The sequence below is a fragment of the Schistocerca serialis genome, chromosome 5 (genome assembly GCF_023864345.2).
Source record: "Schistocerca serialis cubense isolate TAMUIC-IGC-003099 chromosome 5, iqSchSeri2.2, whole genome shotgun sequence".
Classification (NCBI taxonomy): Eukaryota; Metazoa; Arthropoda; class Insecta; order Orthoptera; family Acrididae; genus Schistocerca; species Schistocerca serialis.
This window is the reverse complement of record NC_064642.1, coordinates 45296099-45316876: the sequence shown is the minus strand read 5'-3', so window position 1 is coordinate 45316876 and position 20778 is coordinate 45296099. Positions and strand designations below refer to the sequence as shown.

At 42.0% G+C, this 20778-nt stretch overlaps 1 protein-coding gene across 1 annotated transcript in view; it reads left to right on the top strand.

Annotated features, from left to right (window-relative positions):
- Positions 1 to 20778, top strand: part of LOC126481736 (nitric oxide synthase, salivary gland-like) — a gene marked incomplete at its 5' end in the record, with an annotated part of 158570 nt that overhangs the window by 92980 nt on the left and 44812 nt on the right. Inside the window, one exon of the mRNA XM_050105690.1 lies at positions 16177 to 16264. Coding sequence (XP_049961647.1) covers positions 16177 to 16264 — 88 coding nt within the window. The remainder of the gene's footprint in view (positions 1 to 16176; positions 16265 to 20778) is intronic.

The window sequence follows — 20778 nt, the reverse complement described above, 5'->3', positions numbered from 1 at the left end:
CCAGAACTTAAACAGACCTGCAACACGGTCATGAACCTTTCCTCTAGAAGCCTTGTTGTTGTTGTTGTGGTCTTCAGTCCTGAGACTGGTTTGATGCAGCTCTCCATGCTACCCTATCCTGTGCAAGCTTCTTCATCTTCCAGCACTTACTGCAACCTACATCCTTCTGAATCTGCTTAGTGTATTCATCTCTTGGTCTCCCCCTACGATTTTTACCTTCCACGCTGCCCTCCAATACTAAATTGATGATCCCTTGATGCCTCAGAACATGTCCTACCAACCGATCTCTTCTTCTGGTCAAGTTGTGCCACAAACTTCTCCCCAATCCTATTCAATACTTCCTCATTAGTTATGTGGTCTACCCATCAAATCTTCAGCATTCTTCTGTAGCACCACATTTCGAAAGCTTCTATTCTCTTCTTGTCCAAACTATTTATCGTCCATGTTTCACTTCCATACATGGCTACACTCCACACAAATACTTTCAGAAACGACTTCCTGACACTTAAATCTATACTCGATGTTAACAAATTTAGTAGCAAAACTCATCTACTACGTTAAGTGTCTCATTTCTTATCTAATTCCCTCAGCATCACCCGACTTAATTCGACTACATTCCATTATCCTCGTTTTGCTTTTGTTGATGTTCATCTTATATCCTCCTTTCCAGACAATGTCCATTCCGTTCACCTACTCTTCCAGGTCCTTTGCTGTCTCTGACAGAATTGCAACGTCATCGGCAAACCTCAAAGCTTTTATTTCTTCTCCACAGATTTTAATACCTACTCAGAATTTTCCTCTTGTTTCCTTTACTGCTTGCTCAATATACAGATTGAATAACATCGGGGATAGGCTACAACCCTGTCTCACTCCCTTCCTAACAACTGCTTCCCTTTCATGTCCCTCGACTCTTATAAATGCCATCTGGTTTCTGTACAAATTGTAAATAGCCTTTCGCTCCCTGTATTTTACCCCTGCCACCTATAGAATTTGAAAGAGAGTATTCCAGTCAACATTGTCAAAAGCTTTCTCTAAATCTACAAATGCTAGAAACATAGGTTTGCCTTTCCTTAATCTTTCTTCTAAGATAAGTCGTAAGGTCAGTATTGCCTCACGTGTTCCAACATTTCTACGGAATCCAAACTGATCTTCCCCAAGGTCAGCTTCTATCAGTTTTTCCATTCGTCTGTAAAGAATTCATGTTAGTATTTTGCAGCTGTGACTTATTAAACTGATAGTTCAGTAATTTTCACATCTGTCAACAGCTGCTTTCTTTGGGATTGGGATTATTATATTCTTCTTGAAGTGTGAGGGTATATCTCCTGTCTCATACATCTTGCTCAGCAGATGGTAGAGATTTGTCAGGACTGGCTCTCCCAAGGCCGTCAGTAGTTATAATGGAATGTTGTCTACTCCAGGAGCCTTGTTTCGACTCAGGTCTTTCAGTGCTCTGTCAAACTCTTCAGCAGTATCGTATCTCCCATTTCATCTACATCCTCTTCCATTTCCATAATATTGTCCTCAAGTACATCGCCCTTGTATAGACCCTCTATATACTCCTTCCACCTTTCTGTCTCCCCTTCTTTGCCTAGAACTGGGTTTCCATCTGAGCTCTTGATATTCATACAAGTGGTTCTCTTCTCTCCAAAGGTCTCTCTAATTTCCTGTAGGCAGTATCTATCTTGCCCCTAGTGAGATAAGCCTCTACATCTTTACATTTGTCCTCTAGCCATCCCTGCCTAGCCATTTTGCACTTCCTGTCGATCTCATTTTTGTGACGCTTGTATTCCTTTTTGCCTGCTTCATTTTCAGCATTTTTATATTTTCTCCTTTCATCAATTAAATTCAATATTTCTTCTGTTACCCAAGGATTTCTACTAGCCCTTGTCTTTTTACTTACTTGATCCTCTGCTGCCTTCACTACTTCATCCATCAGAGCTACCCATTCTTCTTTTACTGTACTTCTTTCCCCCATTCCTATCAATTGTTCCCTTATGCTCTCCCTGAAACTCTGTACAACCTCTGGTTTAGTCAGTTTATCCAGGTCCCATCTCCTTAAATTCCCACCTTTTTGCAGTTTCTTCAGTTTTAGTCTACAGTTCATAACCAATAGATTATGGTCAGAGTCCACATCTGCCCCTGGAAATGTCTTACAATTTGAAACCTGGTTCCTAAATCTCTGTCTTACTATTATATAATCTATCTGATACCTTCTAGTATCTACAGGATTCTTCCACGTATACAACCTTCTTTTATGATTCTTGAACCAAGTGTTAGCATCGATTAAGCTATGCTCTGTGCAAAATTCTACCAGATGGCTTCCTCTTTCATTTCTTACCCCCAATCCATATTCACCTACTATATTTCCTTCTCTCCCTTTTCCTACTCTCGAATTCCAGTCACCCATGACTACTAAATTTTCGTCTCCCTTCACTACCCGAATAATTTCTTTTATCTCATCATCATACATTTCATCAATTTCTTCATCATCTTCAGAGCTAGTTGGCATATAAACTTGTAGTACTGTAGTAGGCGTGGGCTTCGTGTCTATCTTGGCCACTATAATGCATTCACAATGCTGTTTGTAGTAGCTTACCCGCACTCCTATTTTTCTATTCATTATTAAACCTACTCCTGCATTCCCCCTATTTGATTTTGTATTATGAAGAAGCTTGCACAGGATAGAGCAGCATGGAGAGCTGCATCAAACCAGTCTCAGGACTGAAGACCACAACAACAACAACAACAACCCTGTATTCACCTGACCAAAAGTCTTGTTCCTCCTGCCACCGAACTTCACTAATTCCCACTATATCTAACTTTAACCTATCCATTTCCCTTTTTAAATTTTCTAACCTACCTGCCCGATTAAGGGATCTGACATTCCATGCTCCGATCCGTAGAATGCCAGTTTTCTTTCTCCTGATAACAACGTCCTCTTAAGTAGTCCCCGCCCGGAGATCCGAATGGGCGACTATTTTACCTCCCGAATATTTTACCCAAGAGGACGCCATCATCATTTAACCATACAGTAAAGCTGCATGCCCGCAGGAAAAATTACGGCTGTAGTTTCCCCTTGCTTTCAGCCGTTTGCAGTACCAGCACAGCAAGGCCGTTTTGGTTAGTGTTACAAGGCCAGATCAGTGAATCATCCAGACTGTTGCCTCTGCAACTACTGAAAAGGCTGCTGCCCTCTTCAGGAACTGCACGTTTGTCTGGTCTCTCAACAGATACCCCTCCGTTGTGGTTGCACCTATGGTATGGCCATCTGTATCGCTGAGGCACGCAAGCCACCCCACCAACGGCAAGGTCCATGGTTTGGGGGGGGGGGGGGGTTCTCGGTGGGGGCAGAAGCCTTAGCCCCACAGAAATGTCAGTCCTTTCCAAAGGCCTCACCTTTCTCCCACTGTCAGATTCAATCATGCAGGACTTGTTAAAGACCATCTCTCCTTCTCATGGTCCCTACACTTTTTTGCCACCAACCAGACTCAACCAAAGACCAATATTGAACCTTGCCTAACTTACGGTAGTTCCCTGCTCCATTCAACTGTGATCTACCCCACTGCTCCTAAACCACCCTCTGTTAATTTTCCAGAATTTCTTAACCTCAAACCTTGCCTCACCATCATTCCCCAAATCACTCAACATGCAAACCAATCTTATATTTGCAGAAAGAACTGCAGTCTACCATCTAAAAACTGATCCCAACGTTATAGTCCTGCCTATGGACAAAGGCTACACCATTGTCGTTTTGAACCACAAGGATTACCTGGCGGAAGGAGCTTGCCAGCTGTCAGATACTTCCACCAACAAACCTTGTCACAGTAACCCCATTCCAGCAATCCAGAAGGATCTCCAGTCACTACTTAAATCCTTAGGCCCACCCCAGAAGCTCTCCCTGGAGTCCATCTCTCTACTCACACCTACCACTCCCCACACTCCCACCTTCTACATGCTTCCTAAAGTCCATAAACATAACCACCCAGGACACCCTATTGTGGCCGGTTACTGTGCCCCCACTGAGAGAATCTCTGCTCTCATAGACCAACACCTTCACCCTACTACTCAGAACCTACCCTCCTATATAAAAGATACCAATCATTTCCTCCATCGACTCTCCACAGTTCCTGACCCTTTACCACACAGTGCCCTGCTTGTCACTATTGATGCCACCTCCCTGTATACTAACATTCCTAATGCCCAAGGCCTTATGGCCTTTGAACACTATCTTTACCAATGCCTGATGGATTCCAAACCAACAATGTCCTTTCTAGTCGTCATGACCAACTATATCCTCACCCACAATTATTTCTCCTTTGAAGGCATTACCTACACACAAATCCAGGGTACAGCTATGGGCACCCGCATGGCAACATCCTATGCCAACCTATTCATGGGCCATTTAGAGAAATCATTCCTAAAAACCCCCTAACCTGGTTCACATTCATTTATGACATCTTTGCTATCTGGACCACAGGTGAGGACACCCTATCCACATTCCTCCAGAACCTCGGCGAGGACACCCTATCCACATTCCTCCAGAACCTCAACAACTTCACCCCCATTCGCTTCACCTGGTCCTACTGAACCCAACAGGCCACCTTTCTAGATGCTGACCTAGACTTCAAAGATGGTTACATCAGTACCTCCATCCACATCAAACCTACGAACCACCAGTAATACCTCCACTCTGACAGCTGCCACCCATTTCATACCAAGAAGTCCTTCCCATACAGCCCAGTCAACCACGGTAGGCGCAGCTGTAGTGACGAGCAGTCCCTCTCGAACTATACCAAGGGTCTCACTGAAGACTTCACTGACCATAATTATCCTCCCAATTTTGTACAAAAACAAATCTCCCGTGCCTTATCTTTCCAGTCTCCCACCACCTCCCAAAGTCCCACCATCTGGCCACAGAGGAGCATTCCACCCAGGACTGGAGCAACTGAATTACATTCTCTGCCAGTGTCTCAATTACCTCTTGTGGTGCTCTGAAATGAGAAATGTCCTGCCCACTATCCTTCCCACCCCTCCTACAGTGGTATTCAGCCATCCATCGAACTGACACAATCTACTCGTCCATCCTTACGCAATCCCTGCTCCCAATCCCTTACCCCATGGCTCACACCTCTGTAATAGACCTAGATGCAAGACCTGTCCCATACATCCTCCCACCACCACCTACTCCAGTCCAGTCACTAACATCACCTATCCCATCAAAGGCATGGCTACCTGTGAAACCAGTCATGTGGTCTATAAGTTAAGCTACAAACTCTGTGCTGCATTCTGTGTAGGTTTGACAACCAACAAGCTGTCTCTCTGCATGAATGATCACTGACACTGTGGCCAAGAATCAAGTGGACCACCCTGTTGGTGAACGTGCTGCCAAACATGATATCTTTCATTTCAATGACTGCTTTGCAGCCTGTGCCATATAGACCCTTCCCACCAACAAAAGCTTTTCTGAAATGCGCAGGTGGGAACTTTCCCTGCAATGCATCTTAACACTTCCAAAACCCACCTGGCCTCACTGTCACTGCCCTCACCTATCCAGCCCCTTCCCTGTTCCCATTCCAGCACTACACAGCTGCCATTCCACCACCACATCCAGTCATTTTATTTCTCTCCTTTTCCGATACTTCCCCCCAGCCCTCTGTCTAACCTGCAGTACTTCATTGTCCACCACCCCCACCATACTATACCTCCCCCTCGCTGCCCCAGCCTCCTCCTCACCCCCACCCAGTCACCACTCCCATCATGCACTGGTGCTGCTGCTCGCAATGTGGTTTCTGTTGCCTGAGACTGCAGTTGTGTGTGTGTGTGTGTGTGTGTGTGTGTGTGTGTGTGTGCGCACATGTGTGTATGTGTGTGTATTGTTGACAAATGCCAATGGCCAAAAGCTTCAACTGTGAAAGTCTTTTTTTTTGTGCCTACTGCGGCTCAGCATTTCCGCTATATGGTGAGTAGCAACTTCTCTTCTCATAACATTGTTACATTCCATCCTGGATTTTCCTATACTTGCATCAGTTATTGTAGTGGACACAGTAGTTAAGGGCAGCCATCGTAGTCTACCAGGTAGAACACTAGACTTCCCCAGCACCCCCAGATCCATTTAGCCTGCTCTAAAAATGAATACCACAAATCTTTTCTGGGATTGAAAGCTGGTCAGGATGGGGTAACTGCCACCCCTATCTCTCTTTGTACTGTGGCCAGCAGACTACATTCCACTTGCAGTCATTAAAAGCTGGTCAGGATGGGGTGCCTGCCACCCCTACCTCTCCTTTTACTGTGGTCAACAGGCTACACTCCATCTGCACTCAGACCAAGTGTCCAGTCATTGGCTTGGACCTCAGACTTTATTTTTTATAAGAATTAAAAAGTAAAATTATGTACCCTTCTGGGCAGACTTTACCTTCTGCATACCACCATCTGCCAAAACCCCAATGTTGCGAGCAATAAAAGGGGTGTTACTTCTCACAATGTATACTATACAGTGAAACTGATACATGAATGTAATTTTCATGAGAAGGTTAGAAATTCTTAAATAAGATGAACTTCATGAATAGTTAATACAAGTAAGTTTTCTTTGATTTTCATGTGATGTGATGTGTGCTGTTGAACATCCCATTTCCTATCAGCCTGTGTGTTATCTACTGGCTCAATTTCACTGTGTATGTTGGAGGTGACAGCAGAGGAGGGATGGTGAAACTGTGACAGACATACCCTTTCTGGAACATGTGTGATATAAAACATAACTGAATTATTCTTCAGAAAATCTTGCGTTGACACAGTAATCCATTGGGAGGGGATATTTTATGGGTAACTGTTCTGGCATCTGTGTAGCTATAAGAATTTCCATGCTGGAGATGAAGTGGATAGTGTGCATGTAAAAATGCTACAACACTTCCATGCTTCATTTTTCATTTATTTACTCAGGTGCCCACACATTATTCACCCACTTGAAATTTCACATAATGGACAGATAAGAATGGACAGTTCTCCAACTGATGTGGCACAAATTGTAGAGAATAAACATCTCTAATTTTTTGGGCAGAACATATTTCAATCTACATAAGAAAAGTATCTGACTGATGGAATAATATAACAGGATAATCATTTGACAACGTACATAAAGCATTTGAAACTTGTTCTGTAGATATATACCTATAACATTTAGAAAGAGTTAACCCACTTTGGCAGGATTGGCACTAGTCACACTTTTCTTTGGAACTGTTAGAATGATGCACCATGGTTACAGATCGAGTTATTCACTGTGGCAGTGTTAGAGCTCAATAGCTTCAGCACTTTGGAAACTGTGCACAAAAGCATGTAGATATTCTATCAAGTTTAGAAGCAAAGTACAAGGCATAAAATGCAAGGCTAAAAAGGAATTATTTAGGAATAAAAGAAACAACTCACTGAAGGTAGAAGTGCTGCGTCTTCAACAGGTACACAAAGAAAAGGTACAGAGTTTTGCTTTGCTAGCTTTTGGAATGAAATTCCTTTTGAGGGCACTGGGATGAGGTGGGGATGCAGGATGAGGGACAGAGAGAGGTGAGAGGCAGGGACGGGGTTGGGGGAAGGCATCTAGCAGCTTGTGGGAGAGTGGGGAGCCATCTGTGGGCTAGCTAGGGGTGCTCCTAGGTGAAGGTGTCCGACAACTGGTGGAGGCCCTCTGCCAGGTAGTCACTCAGTTCACAGTGGTGGAACCTTTGTCTGCTGGGAGGGTTATCAGGTCTGCCAAAAGTGACCCCATCCCAGAAGTCCAACGAAACCTCCAATCCCTGCTAAAATCATTAGGTCCTTCCCATAACCTCTCCCCTGAATCCATCTCCCAAATCACCCCAACAACAGTGCACCCACTCACCTTCTCCATGTTCCAGAAAACCCACTAACCTGACAATCCTGGGCACTCTATTGTGGCTGATTACAGTGCCCATAACAAAAGAATCTCAGCCCTTGTTGACCAATATCTGCAACCAATTGGCCAAAACCTAGCCTCCCACATTAAAGATACCAACCACTTTCTGGAACAGCTCTCCACTATCCCCACACCCGTACCTCCCAGGTTCCTACTGATCACTGTAGATGCAACCTCCTTATACACCAACATCCCTCATGCCCACGGCCTTTCTGCGATTGAACACTACCTCTCCCACACACACCACTTCATTCCTCATACACCTTGCCAACTACATCATAACCCATACTTACTTCACCTTTGAAGGGAAGGTATACAAACAAATTCGTGGCACAGTCATGGGTGCCTGCATGGCACCCTCCTATGCCAACCTCTTCGTGGGCCACCTAGAGGACATATTCCTAGCTTCCTCAAACCCCAAACCTGGTTCATTCATGACACCTTTATCATCTTGACACAAGGACAGGACACCTTATCTTCATTCCTCCACAATCTCAACACCTTCTCTCCAATCTACTTCATCTAGTCCTCCTCAAGCCATTGTGCCACCTTTCTGGATGTCGATCTCCTCCTCTCAGATGGCTCCATCCGAACCTCGGTCCACATCAAACCCACCAATACCAATAGTACCTGCACTTTTACAGCTGCCACCTCTTCCAAACCAAAAAATCCCTCCCATACAGCTTGGCCTCATGAAGGCCTTCGCAGACTGGCAATACCATTCTGATCTAATATACAAACAGATCTCCCATGCCATATCCCCACATACACCCGATCCTCAGATCCATCACAAGAACCAACCACACAGAAGTGCGCCGTCCCCCTTCTGTCACCCAATACCACCTGGGACTGGATGACTGAACTGTGTCCTTCATCAGGGCTTTGATTATCTATCATCAGGCCCTGATATGAGGGGCATCCTACCCAAGGTACTTCCATTCCCTCACAAAATGGTGTTCCGCCACCCACCCAACGTCCACTACATCCTAGCCCATCCCTATGCAACTCCCATCCCCAATCACCTGCCACAGTGATCATACCCTTGTGCAAGACCTGCCAAATCCACCCACCCAGCACCTCCTGCTCCAGTCCTGTCACAGTCTTATCTTACCCAATCAGATGCCGGGTCACCTGTGAAAAAAGCCTTGTTATATACCAGTTCCACTGCAACCACTGCACAATATTTTGCATTGGTATTACAACCAACCAGCTGTCAACCAAAATGAATGGCCTCCACCAAACTGTTGCCAAAACAAGATGGACCAGCCAGTGGCATAACATGCAGCAAACACAACAGACAGGATTTCAATGGCTGCTTCACAACCTGTGCCATCTGGATCCTCCCTACTACCACCAGCTTCTATGAGCTGCACAAATGGAAGCTATCCTTACAGCACATCCTCAATCCTGTAACCTCCCAGGCCTAAACCTAAGGTAACTTGCTGTTCCCCATCCCCACATGATTTTTTGTGTGTGTGTGTGTGTGTGTGTGTGTGTGTGTGTGCGTGTGTGTGTGTGTGTGTGTGTGTGTGTGTGTACAGACACCATCCCCTGTCCCAGTACCCTTTCCAATTCATGTCAGCTAGTTGTGTACTGCCACCTCATGCCCTACTCTGTGAAATCATGTGCCCAGCCATCTGCAGCATGGTCCCTCTATCTGCACCCCTCGCTAGCCCACAGACAGCTCCTCACTCTCCCACAAGCTGCTAGAGGCTTCCCCCAACACCCTCCTTGCCTCCTGCCTCTCTCCATCCCTCACCACGCCCCACCTCACCTCACTACACTCACTGTGGACCAGGAAAGAGCTGGCAATCGACTGAGCACCAAAAGCTAGCAAAGCAAAGCTCTGTACTTTATGTTTGTGTACCTGTCGATGATGCAGCACATCTGCCTTCGGTGAGTCATCTCCTTTGTACCTAAATAATTCGTAATTCTCAACCAAAACTTTCTGTAAACTATTAAGACTAAAAAGGAAAAAGTTAAGATGACCAAGAAGATGTTATTGCTACAAACAATCATGAGAGGAAATGTAAGAACTGCTATGTAACACTGTGGGATATGATTAAAAGATAACTAGATTTTTTGAAGCTAAATACAGGACTCAGTGATGTCACCTGTGATTTGGGTTCCTTGGGGAAGAATCTTGGGAAAGAAGATAATGTAATGATGATAGGAGGCTGAGGCAACAATTTGGACTGAAACACCAATCATTCATTTACAACACTATGCTGCAATCTACATCCAAGTGCTTGGCAGAGTGTTCGCAGAACCATTTTTGAACTATTTCAATTAGCATGTGGGAAGAATGAAGAACTAATTATTTCCTACAAGCTCCAGTTTCTCTCATTTTATTTCCATGGTTCTTTCTCTCTTAGTGTGTGGAAGTTGAAATTTTCTGCATTCAGAAAATTGGTGATTGAAATTTTGTGATAATATCTCACTGCAATGAAAAACATCTTTGATTTAATGAGTGCCATCCTAGTTCGCATCTCAGATTTTTGACATTCTCTCTCCTTTTTATGATAATAGAAAATGAGCTGCCTTCTTTGAATTTTTTTGATGTTCTCAGATCAGTCCTACCTGCTAAGGGATCCCATAGTGTGCAGGAATACTCTAGCAGAGGATGGACAAGTGTTGTGTAGGTGGTCTGTTTATAAATTTGTTGCACCATGTAAGTGTTCTGTAAATAAAACACAGCCTTTGGTGTACCTTCCCCACAACATTTTCTATGTGATGGTCCCAACTTAAGTTGTTTATAATTGTAACCCCTGCATATTTAGTTGAATCAACAACCTTTAAATTAGTATTGTTTATTGTGTAACAGAAATTTAAGCAATGCTGCAATTCAGCAGTATCAATGTGGAAGGCCTTGCCTTTTTTATTCTTCGGGGTAAACTGCTCCTTTTTGGCTATAGCATATAATGTAATTTGTACTGATCTTCTGACAACTTTACTAAATGGTAAATTACTGCATCATCTGCAAACAATTTAAAGAGGGCTGTTCACATTGTCTCCCAAATTATTTATACACATTATAAACAGCAGAGAGCATACAATAATTTCTTTGGGAATTATAGATATCACTTCTGTTGCACTCTCTGATTTCCTTTGTGCCATGAAATTAAAAATTCAGCTGCACAACTGAGACAATGCTCCATAGGCGTGGGGTAGTGGAGATGAAGAACAATAGGATTACTGGTGTCTTACACAGGGATACGATCCCTGTGGCAAGAGGTTAAGATCAGTTTGCATAGGGACGGACCAACATGCTGTGTAGGAGGGGTGGGAAAGATCACAGGTAGGATATCCCTCATTTCCAGGCATGATTTTAGAGAGTCAAAAATCTGGTGAAGGACATAGTTCAGTTGCTCTCCATTCCTGTGCTGACTAAGTTTGAGGAGTTGTGCCTCTCTGTGAAGGCCTTTGAGACCTTCAGCATACTAAGCAAGGGGATCTTCATCACTATAGGTATGCCATTCCCAGGTGGCCGTGGTGTAAGGAACTCGTTTTTTGGTGTGAAAGGAGTGACAGCCGTGAAAATGCAGGTACTGTTGGTTGTTAGTATGCTCAATATTGACAAAGATATACGTAGAACCATCACAGAGGTGGAGATCAACATCAAGGAAGTGGCCATGTTGGGTTCGAAAGGACCACACAAAACAGGTGGGAGAGGAAGTGTTGAGGTTGTGGAGAGATCAGGATAGGGTGTCTATGCCCTGAGTCCAATTCATGAACACATCATCAGTGTATCTGGACCAGACAAGAGATTTTGGGATGGTAGGCATGTTTCCTCTAAATGGTCCATAAATAAGTTAGCATTGGAGGGTGGTATGTAGGTGCCCATGGCTGTGCCACAGATTTGTTTGCATACCTTCCCCTCAAAGAAGTAAATTTGTGGTATGGAATCAGGTGATGGGTTTCGTGTCGGAAGCTTGTTGAGAGAGGTAGTGTTCAATAGCAGCAAGGCCACAGGTCTGAGGGGTGTTGTACACGAAGATAGCAATAACACTGATAAGTAGGGACCTCCAGCTGATTGTATCTCTGATATGAGAGGCTACACTGCAGGCAATCAGTTGGAGATGTTGATCGATGAGAGAGGGAATACTTTCAGCGGAATTGCAGCAACCAGCTACAATAGGGTTTCTAGGACTTTGAAAAGCAGGTGTGTCAAGGTCATTGGGTTGAAGAGGGAGACTGATTCATAGGAGAGTTTCTGTAATGTGCCTAAGGATTTAAATAGGGATTGAAGGTTAAGATGGACTGGGATGGGATCACTATGTAGGTGGAGGAGTCAAACGGTTGACAGTATCCTTCTGTCAGGTAATCACTGAGGTTTGTTGCAGTGTTGGAGTCTTTGTGCGCAGGAAGGATATTCAATCTGGGTCTGTTTTGAAGTTGCAATTGCTGTCCTTTCTTCTTTTGAGAGGTTTTCTTGGGAAGTACCCTGAGGATGGGTGGTGAAGCAAAGATGGATATAAGGAAGGTGACCAGGGGGTGTTTGCAGTGAGATAGTTACAGCTGGAAGGTGTTATGAACTGGAAGAGGCACGGTTCAAGGTTGGGATCAAGTTCGCTTTGTTTGGAGGGACTGATAGCAATGAAGTGTTAACACTGTAGTTCAAAATAACACTGCATGACAGACCTATACAAACTGTCATCTCATCATTGCAATGAGTCTGTGAAATTGATAATTAAGTGGTTGCAAAAGTGTATATTTCTAATGGCATGACACAAAAATTACATTGTCTGTCATATCCCAGCAGAACAAGAAGATAATTTAAAATTGTAGTATTTTTACCTCACAATTTATGGTTCTCTCATTTTTTATGGTAATTGTAACACAAATAGTGAACACAAAGAGAAAGAATTATGTAATCATAGTGAGCATAATACTTCAAATTTTTTTTTATACATTAAATCTGTTGTAGCTCACAACAAACAACTTCCTTTTCTCTAAGAAACTTCAAATTTGGTTCAAAATGGTTCAAATGGCTCTGAGCACTATGGGACTTAACATCTGAGGTCATCAGTCCCCTAGAACTTAGAACTACTTAAACCTAACTGACCTAAGGACATTACACACATCTAAGCCCAAGGCAGGATTCAAACCTGCGACCGTAGCAGTCGTGCGGTTCTGGACTGAAGCACCTAGAACCGCTCAGCCACCGCAACAGGTAAACTTCAAACTTGAAAAAAAAAAAATTATAAAAACTGAACAATGACGTTCTTTAGATTGTGAAAATTACAACACTTACTTAAAGCATTACAAGGAATCAGTGGGAGTCATAATAACAAGTACCAGTATCAAAAAGTATCTTGAGGAACTAGCAACTGCAGATCATCTGGCTTATTTTCAGTAACATTTTTACTTCTGTCTCTTGCATATTTCATAGATCTCCCGAATGACTGTTACACTGAAATATATCCAAATTGGCATTCACTTTAAAATACCAAGATGTTCCCTTCAATAGCCTTTTTATCAGCTTCTTTCCATGTTATTTTGCATGAGGTCAGCACTGAATATTTATTATGTGTTAACAGTTTCTCACCTCCACTTATTTAGTCTGTTACTTTTTTGTTTTTGTTTCCCTGTACCTTTTTCTTCTTAGTTTTCTCATTTCCAATATTCTTCAAATCAACACAACACAATAACATACTTGCCTATCAGCATCTGGGCCATGAATCTCCTGAAAGAGCTTCATAATGTCCAAATACAAAGTATTAGAGAGAGTTGTGACATTTCACAGACTTTTAATGTAATGCTGTTTTGCAGCCTGATGTAGGTGTGTATCCCCTGGCCGTGCACTGAAGTGGCCCAATGACATAATGCATTAAACAATCTGCTATCTTGAAGCCAGCACCTGGCAGTCTTCCAAATTCTTTCTTCGTAGCTCCATAAGGCAGCAGCTTAAGCTTATTTATCCACTTGTATCCACTCAACTCTTGGATCATACATGCTGAGTTGTTCAGATCCTGCTTTTGCCAGTGTACCATAGGCAGAGGGTGCCATCACTGCTCTACACCATGAAAATCAAAATACCTTACACGACTCAATAACTCCAATTGCCTCTCCACACAACAAACTCAGTTTCTCTATCATGGAAGTAATTCTTTTAATGTGATTGTTTGATGAACAAATGAACTTATGTATTGTCTATAGTTGTTCTTACCACAAAAGTCTTACCCCATAACATTTTGTAGTTGTCTTCTGAATCATGTTGATCCCAGCAATTACAACACTCTTCTATATTAGCATCCAGTGTACTTGTGTTTTTATTTTTATTTTTTTTTTAAATTTTTTTTTTTAGTATGAAGTTATCTATTTCAACATCCAAAATGTCACCTTCATCTGTGTTCTTCCACCTGAAAGATTGTCCACAACCTAAGATGTACTGCAAATCCAGATCCCTTCTCTTGCACAGTATTCAGTATCATAGCTCTTCAAACAGAGCATAAAAAATAATGGCATAAACAATAAACAGAGCAACAACCTAATATGCTTTAAAACAGCACGTATTCATCAAATGTGATTGGGAGAAGGAGCAGCTTTTTGATGAGTCTAACGTGTTACACTTGGGTATGGGCTAAAGGCGAGGCCTTTAGATACGACCAAAATTTCAGTAGGATTGAGGTTTTGGTGCAAAGGTTGACAACAGTGTTCAGTGTTTTGTATTTGTCTGAATTGTAGATTTTGTGGTATGTTGCTCACACTTTGCTCACAGCTTTCATCCACATCATGTGTCACGTAACTTGTAGCATTACAGGAGATGCATAGAGTTTTGATGCCTAATGTAACATCAGCCAATAGGTTCTTTCTTCAAAGAATTCTCTTTGTCAGTGAATCTACCTTTACAAATCTTCATAAGCTGAATGTAAAAAATATGCATTATTGGGCCACCGAAGTGGGCTGAACATTAGAGGCTGTGGAGCGTTAATGTTTGGTGCAACTAATTGGAGACTACATGATTGGTCCTTCTTCATTGAAGAAACCCTAATGGGTAAAATATATGCACAATTTCCTACCAGAGTGCTACTGGCTTTCCTAGATTAAGTACCACTTGATATAAATTGATGAGTGATGGGTGCCTGACTAAATACTTGCTTGTTGCTAGGAAATCACTCACACAGCTCTTTCCTCGGCAATAGACAGGACATGAAGGTGGTGTTAGTTAGCTTGCACATTCATCTCAAATGACACCACTGGACTTTATTTTCTGGGGTAAACTCAAAGATAACATCTATTCAGACTTTGAAAAACCCAAGAGATTTAAAACATGTACAATGATATTGAAGGAATTCATTCAGTCTCTTAGTGCAGTGGAGGGTGGGCATTTCAAAGACTTGATGAATAAAAGGAATTTTAAGAATATGTTTATGATCACGTGATTTAGTGATTTGCTTTGTGTTATTATTGCTGACACAATTTTGCAATGGAAGTATTTATCCTGACGTTAAACGTATGTCACAAAGTTATTATTTTACAGTTTACACTCTTCAATTCCCTGTTTTACAAATCCATTAAATGTTTGATGTACACCTTTCTTTCAAGACTCTGGAAAAACAAGAGCAGAACAGTTACCATAATTAACTGATGAAGCACCCTTAAATGCGATGTCCTTTGTCTTCCAGTGTCAGTCAAACAACATGTTGCCAAGCGTGATTAGTATCCATTTGAAATTCCACTTTTCTCCACTATTCCAGTTTTATAAGTAAAACACTCTGAGCTATGTTAAGCTGGAGTGCAACTCAGCCTACTTTACCAGCTCCATCTAACAACACGAACTTCAGCATAAGCCAACAACTGGTTTTCAAGACAGATAAATCCTAAGTCCTAAATATTGTAATTTCTCTGAAACTACAATTTAGATTTTCAAGAGTAAAATGCCATTGGTTTCATATCATTTTAGAACAATACTAACAGTAGAAATTACAATAGTTTAATTTGAAAAAGTGAAGGTGATTCATAATCTCTGTAACAAATGTCACAGTGAGAGAGACTGTAAGTCATTTAGTGAGGACCTTTCACCCTCACATATGAAGTGAGCAGTTTTGCTGAATAACTCTTTTTTTTGTTTTGTTTACATTTTACCAAAAATCTTCCATCATAACAGAAACATCTAAATAGGTTATATCTGGAAAATCTAATGCAAAAATAAATCTTCAAGATTTTTTCTTTTCTTCTTCTTTACATACCGATGTGAAATATTCACTGAAGTATCTTAAGTTTTGTTGCTATAGTATGGTCTTTCTTTTTAGGTGGTGGAGGGCCATTACATTTTGGTGTATGTTCAAACTATCTGCATGACATCGGCAAAGATGATGAAATATATGCATACGTAAGGAGGTGAGCATTACATGAAATAGTGTGTGAATGACAAACAACAGTTATATTTTTTGTTTCCAAATTAAATTTTCAAGAACATTCACTTACTTTTAAAACTAATGTAAGTGTATCAGTGTGATCTGAGAACAGACTGAAATTAAAATTGGCTACATGACGACTACAAGAGCAGTTCTCTACCATTGACCCCCATTTGTAAGTCCATAACGCATGTACCAGAGCCCCTGGGAGCATTTGAGAAATTATGTAATAAAACATCAGAGAGATGAGGCTATTACTGATAAATGAGATAATCAGCACTTAACCTTTTAGAAAGTGTAACTCCAGTCTGACAATACATATAAAGGTAGTATTACTAACTTTCAAAACCTCAAGTTCCTCTTTCAGAGCATAAATGAAGAAATATTTTGGTTGTGGAAGTGAGAGGAGGGGGTCATGTTGTTACATTGAGTTATCTGCAGTTTATTAATACTTACAATGGTTATTAATGACTTACCTGTTTAATGCCCATTTTATCACATTCATGATATAGGAACTGTCAAACTACAAGACAGTATAAAATTTTACATATTTACATTCATGAACAAAATGTAGGCACATTCAAATATTAATTAAGAGGAGTATATAAGTAAAAAAGGTTTAGTTTCGTCTTGTAATACTAGAAACAGATGATCGTAAATTTCTGATCGGAGAGATTAAGAGTCAGTTAAAAGTCAGAACCTACATTTTTCAGCAATATTCCAAATATTTATTAATGTGGTAGAAGCTGTAGATTGTTAGTATATCTTTAGTTATCTTTTAAATAAATTTATGTTTGGTATTCTTTGATCTTATTTCTCAATGCACTGAAGAGAATTCTGGTTTATATAATACACTGTCCTGACATGCCGATTTTGTGTGTGAGTATGGAAGTACTCCCTATTCCTTCTTGCATAACTGTGGACCTCACTGTACACAGTTGGAAACTCTTGATGAGTCTCAATGGAACACACAGATGGTGGGTCATGACTTTTAATTCTTTAAGAATACTGCTGGTTGATTCTCTGTGCACAACCGCTTTTAATAATTTTACAGCATTCTTCTGAAGTTTAAATAACTGTTTTACAAATGTGTATTTCCCAGAATAGTATCACATCTTAGTAGAGTGCACATGTAGGTCTAACAAGCACTTAACACTGTTTCAGAATTGCAACAGTCTGAGTGTTCTTGATATGCTGTAACACTTGTTTAACTTTTTCTACATGTTTTTCCCCTCTTAAGTGTTCACCCACCCATAATCCTAAAAAAAAAAAATTATCTGTTTCTTTCACTGAATTTGGCTGTTCTCTAATGTAATCTGTATGTTGGTTCTAGTGTGATTTCTGATATGGTTGAAGTTCATCTATACAGTTTTCTTGCCATTAGCAACTAGATAGGTATGCTTAAAACATTTTTTTGCTTTTCTACTCATTTGTCAGTTTTCTGCTCCCATTCATAATCATTCTTTTCTTCCATGAAGAAGCTGGTATCATCTACAAATAATACAGTATCTGCTGTTGGAAACTGTTATGGTAGGATATTAATAAAAACCAAGAATAACAATAGGACCAATACTGAACCCTGGGACACCCCATAATAAACTTTTTTGTGTTCAGTGGTATACATAACTTTCCTGACAAATTTCCACTCTTCATTTCCTTCCAGATAAATATCACTTGAACCAGTCACAGGAAACACAACTGACATCATAATTATATAGCTCTAAAAGTACAAGACAATTATTTAATTTAGTTCATTATCCTCTATAGCTCTGAAAGCAAGTGTATGGAATTGTAAGTGAGCTGCTTCCATTGACTTGGCTTCTCTGAAGGCAGTATGTACATTAACAAGAAGTCTAGTAATCTATCTTACATTATATATCTAAAAACAAAGATGATGTAACTTACCAAACAAAAGCATTGGCATGTTGATAGACACACAAACAAACACACATACACAAAATTCAGGCTTTCGCAACCAACGGTTGCTTCATCAGGAAAGAGGGAAGGAGAGGGAAAGACGAAAGGATGTGGGTTTTAAGGGAGAGGGTAAGGAGTCATTCCAATCCCAGGAGCGGAAAGACTTACCTTAGGGGGAAAAAAGGACAGGTATACACTCGCACACACACACACACACACACACACACATATCCATCCGCACATATACAGACACAAGCAGACATTTGTAAAGGCAAAGAGTTTCGACAGAGATGTCAGTTGAGGTGGAAGTACAGAGGCAAAGATATTGTTGAATGACAGATGAGGTGTGAGCGGCGGCAACTTGAAATTAGTGGAGGTTGAGGCCTGGTGAGTAACAGGAAGAGAGGATACACTGAAGGGCAAGTTCCCATATCCGGAGTTCTTACAGGTTGGTGTTAGTGGGAAGTATCCAGATAACCCAGACAGTGTAACACTGTGCCAAGATGTGCTGGCCATGCACCAAGGCATGTTTAGCCACAGGGTGATCCTCATTACCAACAAACACTGTCTGCCTGTGTCCATTCATGCGAATGGACAGTTTGTTGCTGGTCATTCCCACATAGAAAGCTTCACAGTGTAGGCAGGTCAGTTGGTAAATCATGTGGGTGCTTTCACATGTGGCTCTGCCTTTGACCGTGTACACCTTCCGGGTTACAGGACTGGAGTAGGTGGTGGTGGGAGAGTGCATGGGACAGGTTTTACACCGGGGGCGGTTACAAGGGTAGGAGGAAGCCTTCTTGGTTACCCAGGCCTGCCAACCCAAACTTTGGTACAGATTTATTGATGACATCTTCATGATCTGGACTCAAGTGAAGAAGAACTCCAGAATTTCCTCTCCAACCTCAACTCCTTTGGTTCCATCAGATTCACCTGGTCCTACTCCAAATCCCATGCCACTTTCCTTGACGTTGACCTCCATCTGTCCAATGGCCAGCTTCACACATCCGTCCACATCAAACCCACCAACAAGCAACAGTACCTCCATTATTACAGCTGCCACCCATTCCACATCAAACGGTCCCTTTCCTACAGCCTAGGTCTTCGTGGCAAACGAATCTGCTCCAGTCTGGAATCCCTGAACCATTACACCAACAACCTGAAAACAGCTTTCACATCCTGCAACTACCCTCCCGACCTGGTACAGAAGCAAATTACCAGAGCCACTTCCTCATCCCCTCAAACCCAGAACCTCCCACAGAAGAACCCCAAAAGTGCCCCACTTGTGACAGGATACTTTCCGGGACTGGATCAGACTCTGAATGTGGCTCTCCAGCAGGGATACGACTTCCTCAAATCCTGCCCTGAAATGAGATCCATCCTTCATGAAATCCTTCCCACTCCACCAAGACTGTCTTTCCGCCATCCACCTAACCTTCGTAACCTCTTGGTTCATCTCTATGAAATTCCCAAACCACCTTCCCTACCCTCTGGCTCCTACCCTTGTAACTGCCTCCGGTGTAAAACCTGTCCCATGCACCCTCCCACCACCACCTACTCCAGTCCTGTAAACCGGAAGGTGTACACGATCAAAGGCAGAGCCACATGTGAAAGCACCCACGTGATTTACCAACTGACCTGCCTACACTGTGAAGCTTTCTACGTGGGAATGACCAGCAACAAACTGTCCATTCGCATGAATGGACACAGGCAGACACTGTTTGTTGGTAATGAGGATCACCCTGTGGCTAAACATGCCTTGGTGCATGGCCAGCACATCTTGGCACAGTGTTACACTGTCCGGGTTATCTGGATACTTCCCACTAACACCAACCTGTCAGAACTCCAGAGATGGGAACTTGCCCTTCAGTACATCCTCTCTTCCCGTTACCCACCAGGCCTCAACCTCCACTAATTTCAAGTTGCTGCCGCTCACACCTCATCTGTCATACAACAATATCTTTGCCTCTGTACTTCCGCCTCGACTGACATCTCTGCCCAAACTCTTTGCCTTTACAAATGTCTGCTTGTGTCTGTGTATGTGCGGATGGATATGGGTGTGTGTGTGCGAGTGTATACCTGTCCTTTTTTCCCCCTAAGGTAAGTCTTTCTGCTCCCGGGATTGGAATGACTCCTTACCCTCTCCCTTAAAACCCACATCCTTTCGTCTTTCCCTCTCCTTCCCTCTTTCCTGATGAAGCAACCGTTGGTTGCGAAAGCTTGAATTTTGTGTGTGTGTTTGTTTGTTTGTGTGTCTATCAACATGCCAATGCTTTCGTTTGGTAAGTTACATCATCTTTGTTTTTAGATATATTTTTCCCACGTGGAATGTTTCCCTTTATTATATTCATATCATACATTATACTTTCACTTATTTTTGAAACTACAGATAATACTGACAGCAGTCAGAATTTTCTAATGTCACATTTGTGACCACTTTTATAAACTGATGTTACTGCTTATAGCTTAAGTTTACTCCCAGAAACTTCTGTTGCAACGGAGTCATTGATTAGGTTAATAATTAATTAGAGAGTTTTATCAGCATTGTATTAAATAATTTTGTTTGAGATACCATCCAATCCA